Source organism: Lutjanus erythropterus, chromosome 7, assembly GCF_056507025.1.
Source record: "Lutjanus erythropterus isolate fLutEry1 chromosome 7, fLutEry1.hap2, whole genome shotgun sequence".
NCBI classification, from domain to species: Eukaryota; Metazoa; Chordata; class Actinopteri; order Lutjaniformes; family Lutjanidae; genus Lutjanus; species Lutjanus erythropterus.
Genome location: NC_139323.1, coordinates 9,370,920 through 9,384,861, shown reverse-complemented (window position 1 = coordinate 9,384,861; position 13,942 = coordinate 9,370,920). Strand labels below are relative to the sequence as shown.

General features: G+C 38.5%; 1 protein-coding gene across 1 annotated transcript; it reads left to right on the top strand.

Moving 5' to 3' along the window:
- The first annotated feature begins 5,635 nt into the window (after window positions 1–5,635).
- On the top strand, window positions 5,636–13,137 carry c1qtnf7 (C1q and TNF related 7). Its single transcript, XM_084722141.1, has 3 exons — window positions 5,636–5,843; window positions 8,884–9,120; window positions 12,278–13,137. Exons 1-3 carry the CDS (start codon window positions 5,822–5,824, stop codon window positions 12,904–12,906), a joined length of 888 nt encoding a protein of 295 aa, XP_084578267.1. The 5' UTR covers window positions 5,636–5,821; the 3' UTR covers window positions 12,907–13,137.
- The last annotated feature ends 805 nt before the right edge of the window (window positions 13,138–13,942 follow it).

Sequence of the window (13,942 nt, the reverse complement as noted above, 5' to 3'; positions counted from 1 at the left end):
CAACAATAAACTTGTCATGTTATGACATGATACTTGCCCGGTTTCTCTTCTGGCCTGGCAGAAATGCACTTCCGTACTTGGTTCGTGCTAAAGATGAAACTCTCCTCTCTTTGTTTGTATTCTTCATCTGTTTGTTTTCCACCGTGACCCTTGAATTCCTATAATTATTTTTTTTTAAATAACTATTTAGGGACAATCTTTCTGTGAGGACGGTGGCCCAGCCGTCCGCCTGGTACTGTACAAGTGTATCGCTCTCGTGTCATCGTGGTTTTCGTGCTCCATGCCCTGGTGTGTGCTCCTTGGTATAGGTGTTCAAGGTGTCAAGTGTGTACTGTTAAAAAAACCTTAATGAAACTGAGACTCTAAGTTTATTTACTTATAGTTGAGTCATATAATTGAATTTGTTTGTGTCAACTTACTACTTACCCATCACTATATTATGCACTACTTTTCTATATATCCCCACTCATTTGATTTCTTATCTAACCCCCTTAAGTGATTTCAGTGCAGATGTGGACACCTATTTATAATTCTACAGATGATTTATTAAATTTTATTTTTTCATGATTACTTATTTAAGATGTAGCGTGAAGCAGTGGTCTTAAGTTATCTATATTCTGTATGAGTAGAGCAGGAATCCGATATGTTCTAATATATTTTAATGTAGTCTGGATGTTTGTGAGGACTGGGAGTGTGACAGTTAAAGACCGAGCTCCCATCATCCCCCTCGTGGCTTTAGTTCTCATGATGCGAACATGTTTGAATATTGTCACCTGTAACACTTGACTCGTGCTGTTTTTGTGAGGTTCTATTTTCTATGTTGAACACTGTTACTTTGTTCTGTACGTGTCTTTGTTTTTGTAAAAATCATATTTATTTCACTATTTTTGTAGACAAAAAAAAAACTATTTGATTTTGATTGTATTTTTCTATTTGAATAGGACTATTATACAATTTATTTCCCCCCACCTCCCCTCCAGTGCTTATTATATCCAAAAACTTCTGTTCAAAGACAAAGAATCATGTCATTAGTAACAACATCAAAGGTTTTGATATACAGTTGACTTTTATTTTGATACACATGACACACTTCATTTGAAGGAAGGAAACATGAAGGTTTTATTATATTCTTGGAAGACACTTGAGATTCTCCCCTGTCGCATCGAGGCCCCAGCTGCCTGTCCTCGTAGATGCTCTGAAACTTGAATATAACACATTTTGAAAGGCTGACTAACCTCGAATCTGTGTTGTGATGTGCAATACTGTTTCTAATGTTTGTATAAAAATTAAGAACTACAGTGTAAACCTTTTTAATGCAGATTTATTTTTTTCATTGCATATTTTGCAGATTTCTGATCCACAGTGTCATTTTTTACTGTCAGAAAAATAAACCCCGTTTTTTCATTGCAACTATTTTTAAATCCAGATATCTTTGTACTGATGTAAATGATTGTAGTTATTTTGGATAGTGTTTTGCTAACAAAAGGAGAGACTTTTTCATGCATATTTCTATTTCATTTCATCTTGTTTTATCCCACGTTTTGTTGCGTTTAGTAGCAGAATTCTTGGAATAATTTTTCATATTTAAATGTCATTGGTATTATTTTGTATTTTTATGTGGAAATACACTATATATAAATTTAAAAATGCTAATTGCTAAGATATTATTTTGAGTTTAATTATTTTTAAAGCTAAATATTTGTAATTTTATTGTTAAAGTGACTAATTTCTAAATCAGAGTTTGTGTATAGATTCACAAAAGTGGTTTATGAGGTGTTTGGATTGTAATTATTACTGAATGGTTCTTTGATATGCAAAATGAATATCATGTTTATTTTTATTTTTGTTGGTTTTGTATTTAAATGGGGTGTTGATTACAATCTTTTTTCTTTTCTTTCACTTCCTGAATAAAGACCCATTCTGTTTGGACACAACATGACTGCTGCTGCATGAGCTTTACAAAACAAAACAAAAAAAAAATCAAACAAGGGTACAAACAGGAGAATATGCTCAACAACAACAAAAACAATAATACTTGTTTAAGTCCATTACACCCCATTGTCTTATATCAGTCATCCCAGTTACAGTGTTTTGAACACATGTAAAACAAGTACAAGACAATTACTTAAATATATAAATACTAGTCTCCCCGTACCATTTGGAATCTGGTTAGATATGTTAGCTTTTTACTAAATCAGCGCAAATCAGCAGTGGAAAGTAATTAAGTACATTTACTCAAGTTTTGTATTTGAATACAATTATTGTACTTAAAACGGGTAACTAAATTTTCTGCTTCTTTATGTTTCTACTCTGCTACATTTCAAAGGGCAATATTGTACTTTTCACTCCACTACATTTATCAGACTGGAGACTGATAGCATATGGGAACACTCTGTGTCTCCGTCACTCTGAAATTTTGCAAGGCTGGGATAAGTTTATTGTCCCCCATGAACCGTGGCATAAAATATCTGCCCTTGTTTACATTGAAAACCCGATGAAAGGCCTCTTACATTGAATGCATTATTAAAGATTAAACCAGTGACTCACTGTTTGACTCGTGATCCCTCAGAGACAAACATTGGCTATTTTGGGCCCTTTGTCATATTTTTATGTGATGATTAATTGTTAGCAATTCCAACAAAGACACATTTCCCCCTCTAAACGTCTCAGATGGTTTCTATTAAATAACTGTCTGCAGTCCAAAATATTTATTATTTCACATAACATCAGAGAAAAGTCCCCAAAATTTGACTATAAATGTGTGAAGCAGAACTTTTTCACTGTCTTGACAACCCTCATCAATCACCTCTTTCAGAGGAGGCCAGGTCCCTAGATTGTGAACCACTAATCAAGTTTACTGTATATAAAGTGGTTGAAATAGTTCTCCATCTCTGTATCACTGTAAATGCAATATGTGCATTGATGTGTAGTTGTTAACAATCTAATAATAATCATATGTAATCATATATCACTAATGAAGGGCATTCTCTGTACAGTTAGTACTTTAGATACTTCAAATGTATTTCACTGATAACCCAGAGCAGAGGTGGGACCAAGTCATTGCTTTGCAAGTCACAAGTCAAGTCCCAAGTCAAGACAGGCAAGACCCGAGTCAAGTCAAGTACACAAATCAGACTTGGAGTAAAAAAAAACACAGAAGTGTACATTAATATTATGATTCATGATCATAAAAAGTTTTTTATATCAAGTCAACACATCTGTCCATATTCTCTCTCTCTCTCTCTTTTTACTTTTACCTGGTTTCAGGTGGAGCTGCAGTTCATCTCCCTCCTCATATACTTGTGTTTCTTTGCACTGAGTCAGTTGCCTAAACAGACAAACCTGTTTACATTGTCGTTTGACAGAAACTTGCGTCTTCGCGACTGCGAGCTGATTTATTCGTCGAGTTGCGCGGCAGCTGTCGCAGTGCATTGTGGGACTTGTAGAATTAGTGGTGGGACTGCTATTTACCGACGGGCCATTCATAATAGACACATGAAATTATCTGGCGGGCAGTGTTGTGCTAGTTACTGAAAACCAGTAACTAGTTACCGTTACCAGTTACTTTATTTCAAAAGTAACTCAGTTACTTTACTGACACCAAAAAGTAATGCAGTACTTTGAAAAGTAACTTTTTAGTTACTATGAATAAAAAGGTTTCCCATTAAGTTTTGAGTTAAATTTTCTTTAGCTCAGGTAGTTAGAAAAAGTGTTTCGTCCCATTTGCCGTGTGACGCCCGGTATCATGCTAACTAGCTTCCTGAAAGCGAGCGACTCCACAGTAGAAACTGGCTGCATGTCTTCTACAACATACCTTGTAATGACTTTATCAACTTTTTCCTGGTTAGCAGGAGCAGTCAGTCCCTCGGTTCAAATCCAGCTGCTGTTGCTGAGGTGGTGGAGGTGAAGTGGCATCAGAGTCTGTGTCTGTACTCTTAGCTACTAGCATCGTCGCAGCACGTTGTTTCTGTAGGTGTTTCAACAGGTTTGAATTGCTATTTTGGGCAGTAGATAAGATCTTTGATCCAAGACACAACTTATATTTAACTAAAACGTTCTTGTCTTTGTGCTCGACAAAAGTAAAGTAGTGAGAATATCTCCATTTAAGAAACTTGACTTGGGCTCCGCCGCCGACGCCATGATGATACCAGTCTTGTAAACAGACACGCCCACACAGCGTGTCTTCTCCCGTCTCCCCGCTGACACACACACACACACACACACACACACACACACACACACACACACACAAATGCGCAGAGAGAGAGAGAGATGCAGAGCGTTTTAATCTTTGTGTTTTGGTGAAAGTAGCAAGTCTTTCCGAGTCAAAGGGCTCAAGTCCAAGTGAAGTCACGAGTCATTAGTGTTCAAGTCCAAGTCGAGTTGCAAGTCTTTTAACATTTTGTCATGTCGAGTCGAAAGTCATCAAATTCATGACTCGAGTCTGACTCGAGTCCAAGTCATGCGACTCCAGTCCACACCTCTGACCCAGAGGATAGGAAAAGTTCAAAATAAGGTTTCGTCTTTGTCTAGCCTGTGTCTCCAAGACGTAAATGAGCTTTTAATTGAACCAGTATGAGACCATTCCCTCATTTTTTTTTTTTAAATTCGCCTCCTGAGAAATACCCTTTGTCTTGTCTCAGCCCGAGGCTAATTAAAGCCCAACTGAAGATCTGAAAATGTTCTCTTTTGTCTCACTTAAATTTTTTTGGTCAATATTGTACGCACTGAGGTATTTATTGGTCCAAGTGACTGCATTTACCATTGTCAGTGACTGGACATCCACATGAAAAGTGTCAAATCCTTCCTGTAATATATCATTTTAATGTCGGAGACATATTTTAAAGGACCAGTGTGTAGGATTTAGTGGCATGGGCTTGCAGATTGCAAACACCTCCCCTCATCCTTCCATTCTAAATGTGTTGGAGAGCTTATGGTGGCTACGAAATGTGTGGAAAAACACAAAAAAATCCTCCAGAGAGTCTGTATTTGGTTGCTGCCATGTTGCACTGCTGTGTTGCAATATGGCGACGGCCTCTGTGGACGAGAACCCCTCTCTAGATATAAACCTCTCACGCTGAGGTAACAAAAACACAACAATTTGTATTTTCAGGTGATTATACACAACTGAAATCATACTTGTATATTATATTCTGCTATATCTGCCACCAATAAACCCTTGTAAATGTTCCTCATAAGAACTTTAAGATGGTATCTTCATGAATTGTCTCAACTTTATCGTGTGTAGCACCTAAGAAGAAATCCAAGACCCCAACACACTTCCACACATCAGTTCTGGCCCCATCTAGAGGTGAATATCAGAAATACAAGTGAGATCATCACTGAGGTCAACAAGGCTCAAATGACTTTTGCCATTTATCCATCTAACTTTTCATGGAACAACAGCCTTGTTCTACAGGATCCAAGCTGCTGACTTCCACACGGCTGTCTCATATTTAAGGAGTCTTCATCCATGACATCATGGAGTTGTTTCTGTATGCACACACTGTGCTGGCCTGCATGATAGTTGTTTGCCTTGGGAAGTTTATGAGGCAGAGAGAAGGGAGTGGATAAGGGGAGAAGGGGTGGGAGGAGGGTTGGGTTGGATGGAGCGAGTCCAGGCTGCTGGCTGCTGCTGCAGCTCCACAAGACGCTGTCAGAAACACAGCAGCTGAGCTCTGCACACAGATGTTGTGAGAGCCACAGCAGAAAAAAAAACAGGAGTAACATGTTAACCGCAGGGGCAAATCATCAGAAAGACCGGAATCTGAGCAGATAGGACCAAGACACCCAACAGTGAGAAGTTTGATCAGCTTTGGACATGAACAGCTGCCAAGTGTGGGGTAAGAACACTGGTGACATAACTCTGTCTGTGCTGTTCATTGACTATCACAGAACATTTCATTCACAACATTAACAAAAATGATAGAAATACTGTTAAATTTTCAGTAGAACATGCTAAGTGAATACCTTTAATACCGGTTTCTGTGTGTCAGTATTTGTATATGGTTGTCTCATGCATATATGCATGCATGGCTTCAAAGTATGTGTAGTTACATTTATATAGATTACAAATATGTTATATATGGTAAATAATCTAATTGAAAGAAGCTTTTTTAAAAATTTGACACGCATGACAAGTCTCTTGGGATTTATTAGGAGATTTCAGTCTGACATCAATTACAAGCCCCATCATCACTGGAAAAAAAACAGAGAAAGAAATTAAGAAAACATAAAAAGTAAAGCAACCAGTGGCATATCCCATTTTGATTTACCCAGCTAAGGACTTTTATGTAGTACCGTTGATTATTTTTTAATCCACAAGAACACCCAGTGTCCAGTTCATCTAATATAATAATAAAAGTTCATGAGTAGATATGAATAGTAATGTTGAATCTGACAAACTTCAGAGAGTACTTTGAGTGAACTACAGTACATGTAGGCATGAATAGAAATATTAAGTTTGAGAAACTAAAATCTGTCCCTTACATGAACTCACATGAAGTGAAGTAACATGAGTAGATCTAAATGGTAATGTTAAGTTTGATGAACTTAAAATAGCACTTTAGGTGATCTTCTTCATCTAAACTGACACAACAAATTAGTCTTTAGTTGAGTGAACTCAAAAAGCTGCTGGTCGTTTTACTTGTTTAAGTTTTCTCAACTTTTCTATTTTTTACAGTGTAGAGGCTGCCATTGCTCAAAGTGGACACAGACATTTTCAGTGAAGCCAAACACAATCTTTTCATTTTAATGCTCCACCTGTTCACTGTGAGAAAAATACAACGAGAAACATGAGTGTTTAGTAGAGTTCCTAGTGGGACGTTGATGTCTTTATTCTGTGGTTGTTAACAAAGAAGAATTGCAGCCAGAGTTTAAAAAATGTCTATATTTTGAAATTAAAGCTGATTTTTTCCCTCCTTTTTGCATGCATTTACAGTATATCTCCATGCACATGTACATGCACATGTTTGTACCATTTTTTTAATAATGGCTATTTTACTAATGCTGACATCATTGCTGCAGAGCGGAATCGGCGGGCGGGGTTTCTCTCTCGCAGGACCTCACACTGGCTCTGTGACCAGTTCATTACCCTTTAAATCAAAAACATGCTACACTAAGGACATGAAGGGGCCGTGTGCGTGTTTTCATGTTGTGTGTGTGTGCATAAGTGTAGTTCCTGTTTATCTAATTGTGTTTACTGTTGCGTAGTACAGACAAGGGAAACATGCTGCAATAAAAAGACACACTTATTTTTAAAGACAGACGGGGGGATGACCCGTCCCTGTAAACCTGACACACATGTTCCGACGCCCCCACTGATCAGAGACAGCCGGCCAGGCCAAAGAGCAGATGCAGAACTCATATTCTCACACCCACATGGGCAAATGTGCAAAGGACACGCATGTGCCTTCATAAAATCCATAACTCCTAATGATGTGCATTTTTTAAAACTCCCTAAAGATTTCCTTGTAGAAAACTCATCTTGTTGGTAAGCTTCCACAGATGGTTCTATCATGGAATGCTGAAAACATGTGAAGGGTTGCCAGACTGGATTTAAGTGTGTAGCTCCTCATTCACCACTGATTTCCGTCAGTGTTATTACTTTTGAACTCATGGTTATTGTCTGTCAGTAACATAGAGTTATGCATGATAGAGATCATGTCTCAGGCTTTCTGTCTGTGTAAATGTATAGGCTTAATGTTTGTGTGTGCTTGAGTGCCATTGCTTCATGATTAAGTTCCCCTGACAGACGTTTTGCTAGATATTATGTCATAACATGGGAATGTCTTGGCAAAAAATGAAGACTTGGAACAGGGACAAAGGTTTCGTTTGAGGTCTTACATGCGATTGTGTGGTGGATGAGAACATCAGTGTGTGAGACAGTCAGATAGCAATTGCTTCTCATTACAAGACTCACATCTGGACTCATGCTGTACTTCGAAAAATTAGACCCGCTGATAGGTTTTTGTTCTGGCTGCACAAATGACAGCACCACTGTAAGTGTTTGATAGCATTGTGCAAAGACTTTATCTTTCCCTTTTGCTCAACATTTCTGCAAACACAAAATTATTTTAGCCTTGTTTGCACTGCATGAACTAGGAACTAGGAACCTTTGGAAGAAATGCGCTTCCACCACAGGGACCAAGATCTAAATTAAGCTCCAAAGACATTATTTTGGCCCACAGAAAGTCCCTGCTTGGAAGGTTGTATCTTCCAACAGTACAGGGACTTTTGGGGAAATTTCTGATTTGTCCAGCACTCGCAGCATTTTATTTCAGCCAAAAAATCTGCAACCACAAACCAATTTGCTTTTTGTTCACTGTACTTCAACACAACAGAGTGAAGAAACCTTTTAACTCCTTGAAAAAAAGTTCTTTGGGTGGACACACAGCTAAAGGTTCCTTCAGCCTGTCACTGTCTGTGTTTCCACTGCAGTCTGAAAACCTGCAAAGGAGAGGCAAATTGGAGAAATTAGAGAATTATTCTGCAACTCCATGTCGATGTGTCAGACAACAGTGAACAAAAACAAACTGGTTTGCAGCTGCAGATTTTTAAAAATGGTGTCTCAACCAATCAGAAATGTTCAGCGCTGCAAGCCCCACCCCCAAATGTCCCCAGACTTTAATTTAGACCCTGCAGTGGAGATACTTCTCCAGTTCCTCCATAGCTTTCTAGTCCCTATGGAAGTTCTTGCAGTGGAAACATGGCCATTTCTGTCTTATGTTCACTTTATCCTTCCCACAAATATCTGCTAACACAAAACTGTTTTGTTCTGTTTCTTCTATTCTAATATAAATGTGGCATCACATGGTTCAGATGTCCCTAAAATCATGGTAGATGTTAGTAAATTTCTCTAAAAATTGCTGTTTGCATTTACAGATGTGAAGATGTGGGCGTTGATGGGAGTAGTCTGTCTGTGCCACTGTATCTTTGGACAGCTGTTTGACACCAAACTGAAAGGAGCACCCCGTCTGATCTGCAGTGTGCCCGGGTCACCGGGCCTGCCAGGCAAACCTGGTCCCAGTGGGCCCCCGGGAGCAGATGGGAATGTGGGTATCCCAGGAAGAGATGGCAGAGATGGCAGGAAGGGTGAAAAGGGAGAAAAGGGAGACACAGGTATATTATGAAACATAAACAGATACAGCATCAGTGTATGTGTGCAGTTTAATAAACACTACCGCTCTGTGCGCGACTAGCTGGCACAGAAAAGTTTCCTGAGCTGACAGCTGGTTTAGAGAAGATTAACTGATGAGTTCCACAGAAGAACTCCTTGACATTACTGGGATAGTTATGAAATGAATAGTCAGTTTGAGTTGTTTAGAGCAGCACACACTGAAGGCTTGAAGATGACAATCTATAGAAATCAGTTCTCTGACTCCCCCAAAGGACCATGATCATCACAGACAGTGCAAAGGACACTCATTAAAGATATACAAGGCAGGATTTTCAAAAAGAAAAGGCAAAACGTTGTATAGACTCGTCCTTCTATGTCATCACTTCTCTTCTAACCCACCAGAAGTGTGGTGGCATGTGTATCTGCAAAGACACTCCTCTGCCTGTCTTAATTTCTTAGATTTTGTTGTGTTCAGAATGTTTCTGGGCTCCAGCCTGTTTGCCAGTTGCAATAACAGCAAGCAGTTTTTGAGGTTGGGTCTCCATAAAAACATAGTTACCAACGATTACATCAGCGTCTGTGTTTCCTTCCTTTGCTCTCTGTTTGTGAGAGCTGCAGAGAGAGAAACACACACATACACACAGAGAGAACAGACTGAGGACTGCTTCAGTTGTTTTCACTCAAAAACTGGTGTTGTGCAGAGGTGTGGGTGTGTTAATTTGTGCTTCAGGATGTAACCACGGTGAAACAATCAGAAAATGTTTCTTTTTTTTTCCATTTCTCACAAACAGTGCATTCACAAATACAATTTCTGTACCTCTATACCTCTGTAGCTAGCTTTTTTTCTAGAGTTTTAACCAACAGTAGTGTGCTGACTTACCATTTCCCATGTTTTTCTCTCTCATTTTTCTCTACAGTCCCTATCTAATAAAGTCATAACATGCCATGTAAACCAGGCCAAATCACAGTCTAAGATCCATAGTTTCTATCAGTTATGTTGCAAAACACAAGTTAATGGGTGCTACAGACGTAGCCATTTAAAGGTGCAGTAAGCGGTTCTCGAGACAGAGTTGATTGTTGAGTCTCTTTCATAGGTAATTAATTTACGGATATTTTGGATTGGTGGATGGAAGATGGTTGATTGCTGAGTCTCATTCCCAGATCATCAAACATTTTGGAAATGAGACTCAACAATCAGCTTATCGTCTTCTATGATCGGTCAGTCTCCTGGCGCAAGCTAGATTTTCTAAAAACTGACGACAGAGCCAAGAGGAGGAAAAGAAATAATAAGAAGAGAAGAAGAAAAATAAACTGAGTATCCCGGCCTTAATTTCAGCACAATAAAAACAACATATAATGGATGTATTTACAGCTTGGTAAAGATTTGTTATTCAGATGATGAACATTTTTACATAGGTAAGGCAGCCTTGAAGTTGCAAAAAAAAATGGAAGCACTGCATTTGTTGATCTCCTCCAACAGATCCACTGTACCTATATTATCTATCTCTGCAGCCTGAATAAATCTGTCAGTGAAAAATAAACGTCATGCACCTGTGTTTTCCATTATGTGTGGAAACAGGAATTCAGCCGCACACCTTCATCTGAACATGAAACTACATATTCCGAATAGCCCAGTGCTCTTGCACAAACATACAGTATGTGATTCACAGTGTTTTTTTGCTCTGGGGTATTTACAGTGCGGCTGTAGTCAATTGGATATAAAATTGTTGCTGCTCAAATGTCAAGGCGGCTGCATTCCAGGGGTGACTTAATACAGGACATTGGGTGGAGTTTTGTATTTCCGTTGACTATTCTTTTATTAGTCAAGTTCAGCAAGTGCAAAAGAAACTATTTTACCTTTTCCACAGCAGCCATATTGATATGAAATGTTAGGGTAAACACAGATGTTACCAATGATGCTAATTAAGGTCCTGTTCCGTTTACTGCAGCAGAGGAACTTAACTTTAATTAGCATCATTGGTAACACCTGTGTTTACTCCCTGCTCCATATATTACACTGAATGTTATCAGTTCTTCTCTTGTGTGTACTTACCTGTAGCTGCTAAGTTAGCAGTGGTTGTAGCACGGCTAATGCAATCTGCAGTTTCGCCGGAGGTCTCTGAGGTGAAGGGCACGTCACAGTCTGGCTTGTGAAGTTACAAAACAAAATCCATTGTCACTCTTACAAAAGTCCATATGCCTGGAATAATAATATCTGGCCAGTATATTTCTATAATATGTGGCTAACTAGTTAGCCGTTACAGATAGGTGCCACATAGTGATTTAGGAGCAGGCTTGGGGAGTCACAGGATTACATTAAAAAAGATAACTGTATTCCATTACAGTGATTACATTAGTGAACATGGGGATTATTAGCAGGAGTAAAATTCAAAAATGAATTTTAAAATAAAGAAGAATATACTGCCATGCCCAGTGCATACACATTACAACACTTCATGAGTCTCAAAACACCATTCTGGTCTTGACTAAAATCAGCCAATCTTGTAAAGTCCAACATAATTTTGTCTTTAATTGAGAAAAGGGAACATCTGCGTACAGTCGGTTCTTCTAGCTGTGAAAATGCTGTCATTACACAATGACTTCATGACTTGCAGGTATTGTAACTACACAGAAATCCGTTAGCTAGCTAACAACCCCTAAGCTAGGTGCAGTGACAGAACCACCATATATGCAGGTAATGCAGCTGCATTAGCCCCTACAAAACAAAATAAGTTTTACATATACAAGCATATAGTTTATTGTGTCATACATCTATGCCATTTTTCTAAATTAAGTTCAAATAAGGATTGATGGGTAATTCTCTACTGAAGACCCATGGTCTAAAGTTAACTGTTAAATACAGTAATTCTACAGCAGCATACTAGTGAATTACAGTAATATATGACATGGCATAACTACTGTGAGGTCACAGTATAGAGCTGTCATTTTACAATAATTTACAGTAAAAAGATACTGTAATTTACTGTGAAAGTAATGCATGTGATAGCTGGTAATTTATTGTAAATGTACAATCAAATATTTTCCAGAGTGCTATTTCATATCAAAAAAGCAGTTGTGAAAATGGTCTGTTGGCAAAAATATATCAAATTGTGAGTAACTGTCCTGAAATGATGATCCAAGCATATTTTTCTGTTCCAGGGTTAAAAGGTAGAGTTGGCCCAACAGGTAAAATTGGAACCCGAGGTGATCGCGGCCCTGCTGGGAAACGAGGCCCTACAGGGGGGACTGGAGATGTGGGGCTACTTGGTCCTCCAGGCCGTGACGGAGAGAAAGGGGAGAAGGGTGAGAGAGGACCACCTGGAACTGCAGGTATCTGCAAGTGTGGCAGCCTGTTGCCTAAATCTGCCTTCTCTGTGGGGATCACCAGCAGCTACCCTGCAGAGAAAACCCCCATCAAGTTCAACAAGATCCTGTTTAATGAGGGTGGACACTACAACCCACAGACAGGCAAGTTCATCTGCGCGTATCCCGGCGTTTATTATTTCTCCTATGACATTACACTGGCCAACAAACACCTGGCCATCAGTCTGGTGCAGAACGGTCAGTATCGCATCAAAACCTTCGATGCCAACACAGGGAACCATGATGTGGCATCTGGCTCCACTGTGATGTACCTGAACCCAGAAGATGAGGTGTGGATGGAGATCTTCTTCAATGATCAGAATGGTTTATTTGCAGACCCGGGCTGGGCTGACAGCTTGTTCTCTGGCTTTCTTCTCTATGCAGACACAAACTATTTTGACTTACTGGCAGAGGACTATGCATAGAACCCAGAAAACATAAAACAGAAACTGCTAGTCACTTTTGTTTTATCACACATACGGTATGGTCAAACTATATTTTTATACAAATGTTTGTACTGCTAGTTATATTATTACTATAGAGACTTATCTACTGATCTGAAATTATATTATTTAATAAAGCTTGAACAAGTTTCTGATTTATTTTGTTTTGGATGGATCAATAGTAACTTAAAATAAACACTGTTGACAGATAAAGCTTGGATTGGAGGTTTCTGTTGCAAAATGGCTGAACTGAAGCATGTGTGACACAAAGGAATTGCAAAATGTAATAAGAAAAGTTAAAACAGGTCAACCGTAATGTTTTTATTGGCATTACTGCCAAAAACAACAGCTAGAGGGGAGTATACTGGGTTATTGTTATTGTTACAGCAGATGTACACCAAATGGACGTCCCCACACAAATTCCAGTGTGTACAGAGTGCATATCAATCCAACTCAATATGAAAAGTAAATACATTGAATTGTGTAAATAAAGCATCTGAACATAACAATCAGTGGTGGACAAAGTACTCAACCCCAGTACTTGAGTCAAAGTATAGATACTCCTGGTCAAATATTACTCAACTACAAGTGAAAGTTGCTCAGTCAAAATTTTACTTGAGTTAAAGTACTAGAGTTCTTACTTTTAAAAATACTGAAGTATTCAAAAGTACATGTTTTTAAAAATACTTAAGTATTCAAAAGTACAAATTACAAAGTACATTTTCTAATATCAATACATGCTGTATTGTTTTCATAATGCATTTACAGAAGCTTGTAACTCTGAAACCATCTAATGATGCACTGATGCTTGTAGAACCACTCTGCTACACAAAGTCTATAGAAACACCTATAAACACTTCTACATAGAAATACAATCAAAAAACAAAAAGGACAGCTGTTGTCATTTTCTGATGTAACTGTATTAAAATCACCACATAAAATTAGATTTAAGCTAACTGTAAGGAGTCTCCAAGTCTGTTAAATAACTGAGATTTCTTTGTCTTCAGAGGCAGTATGT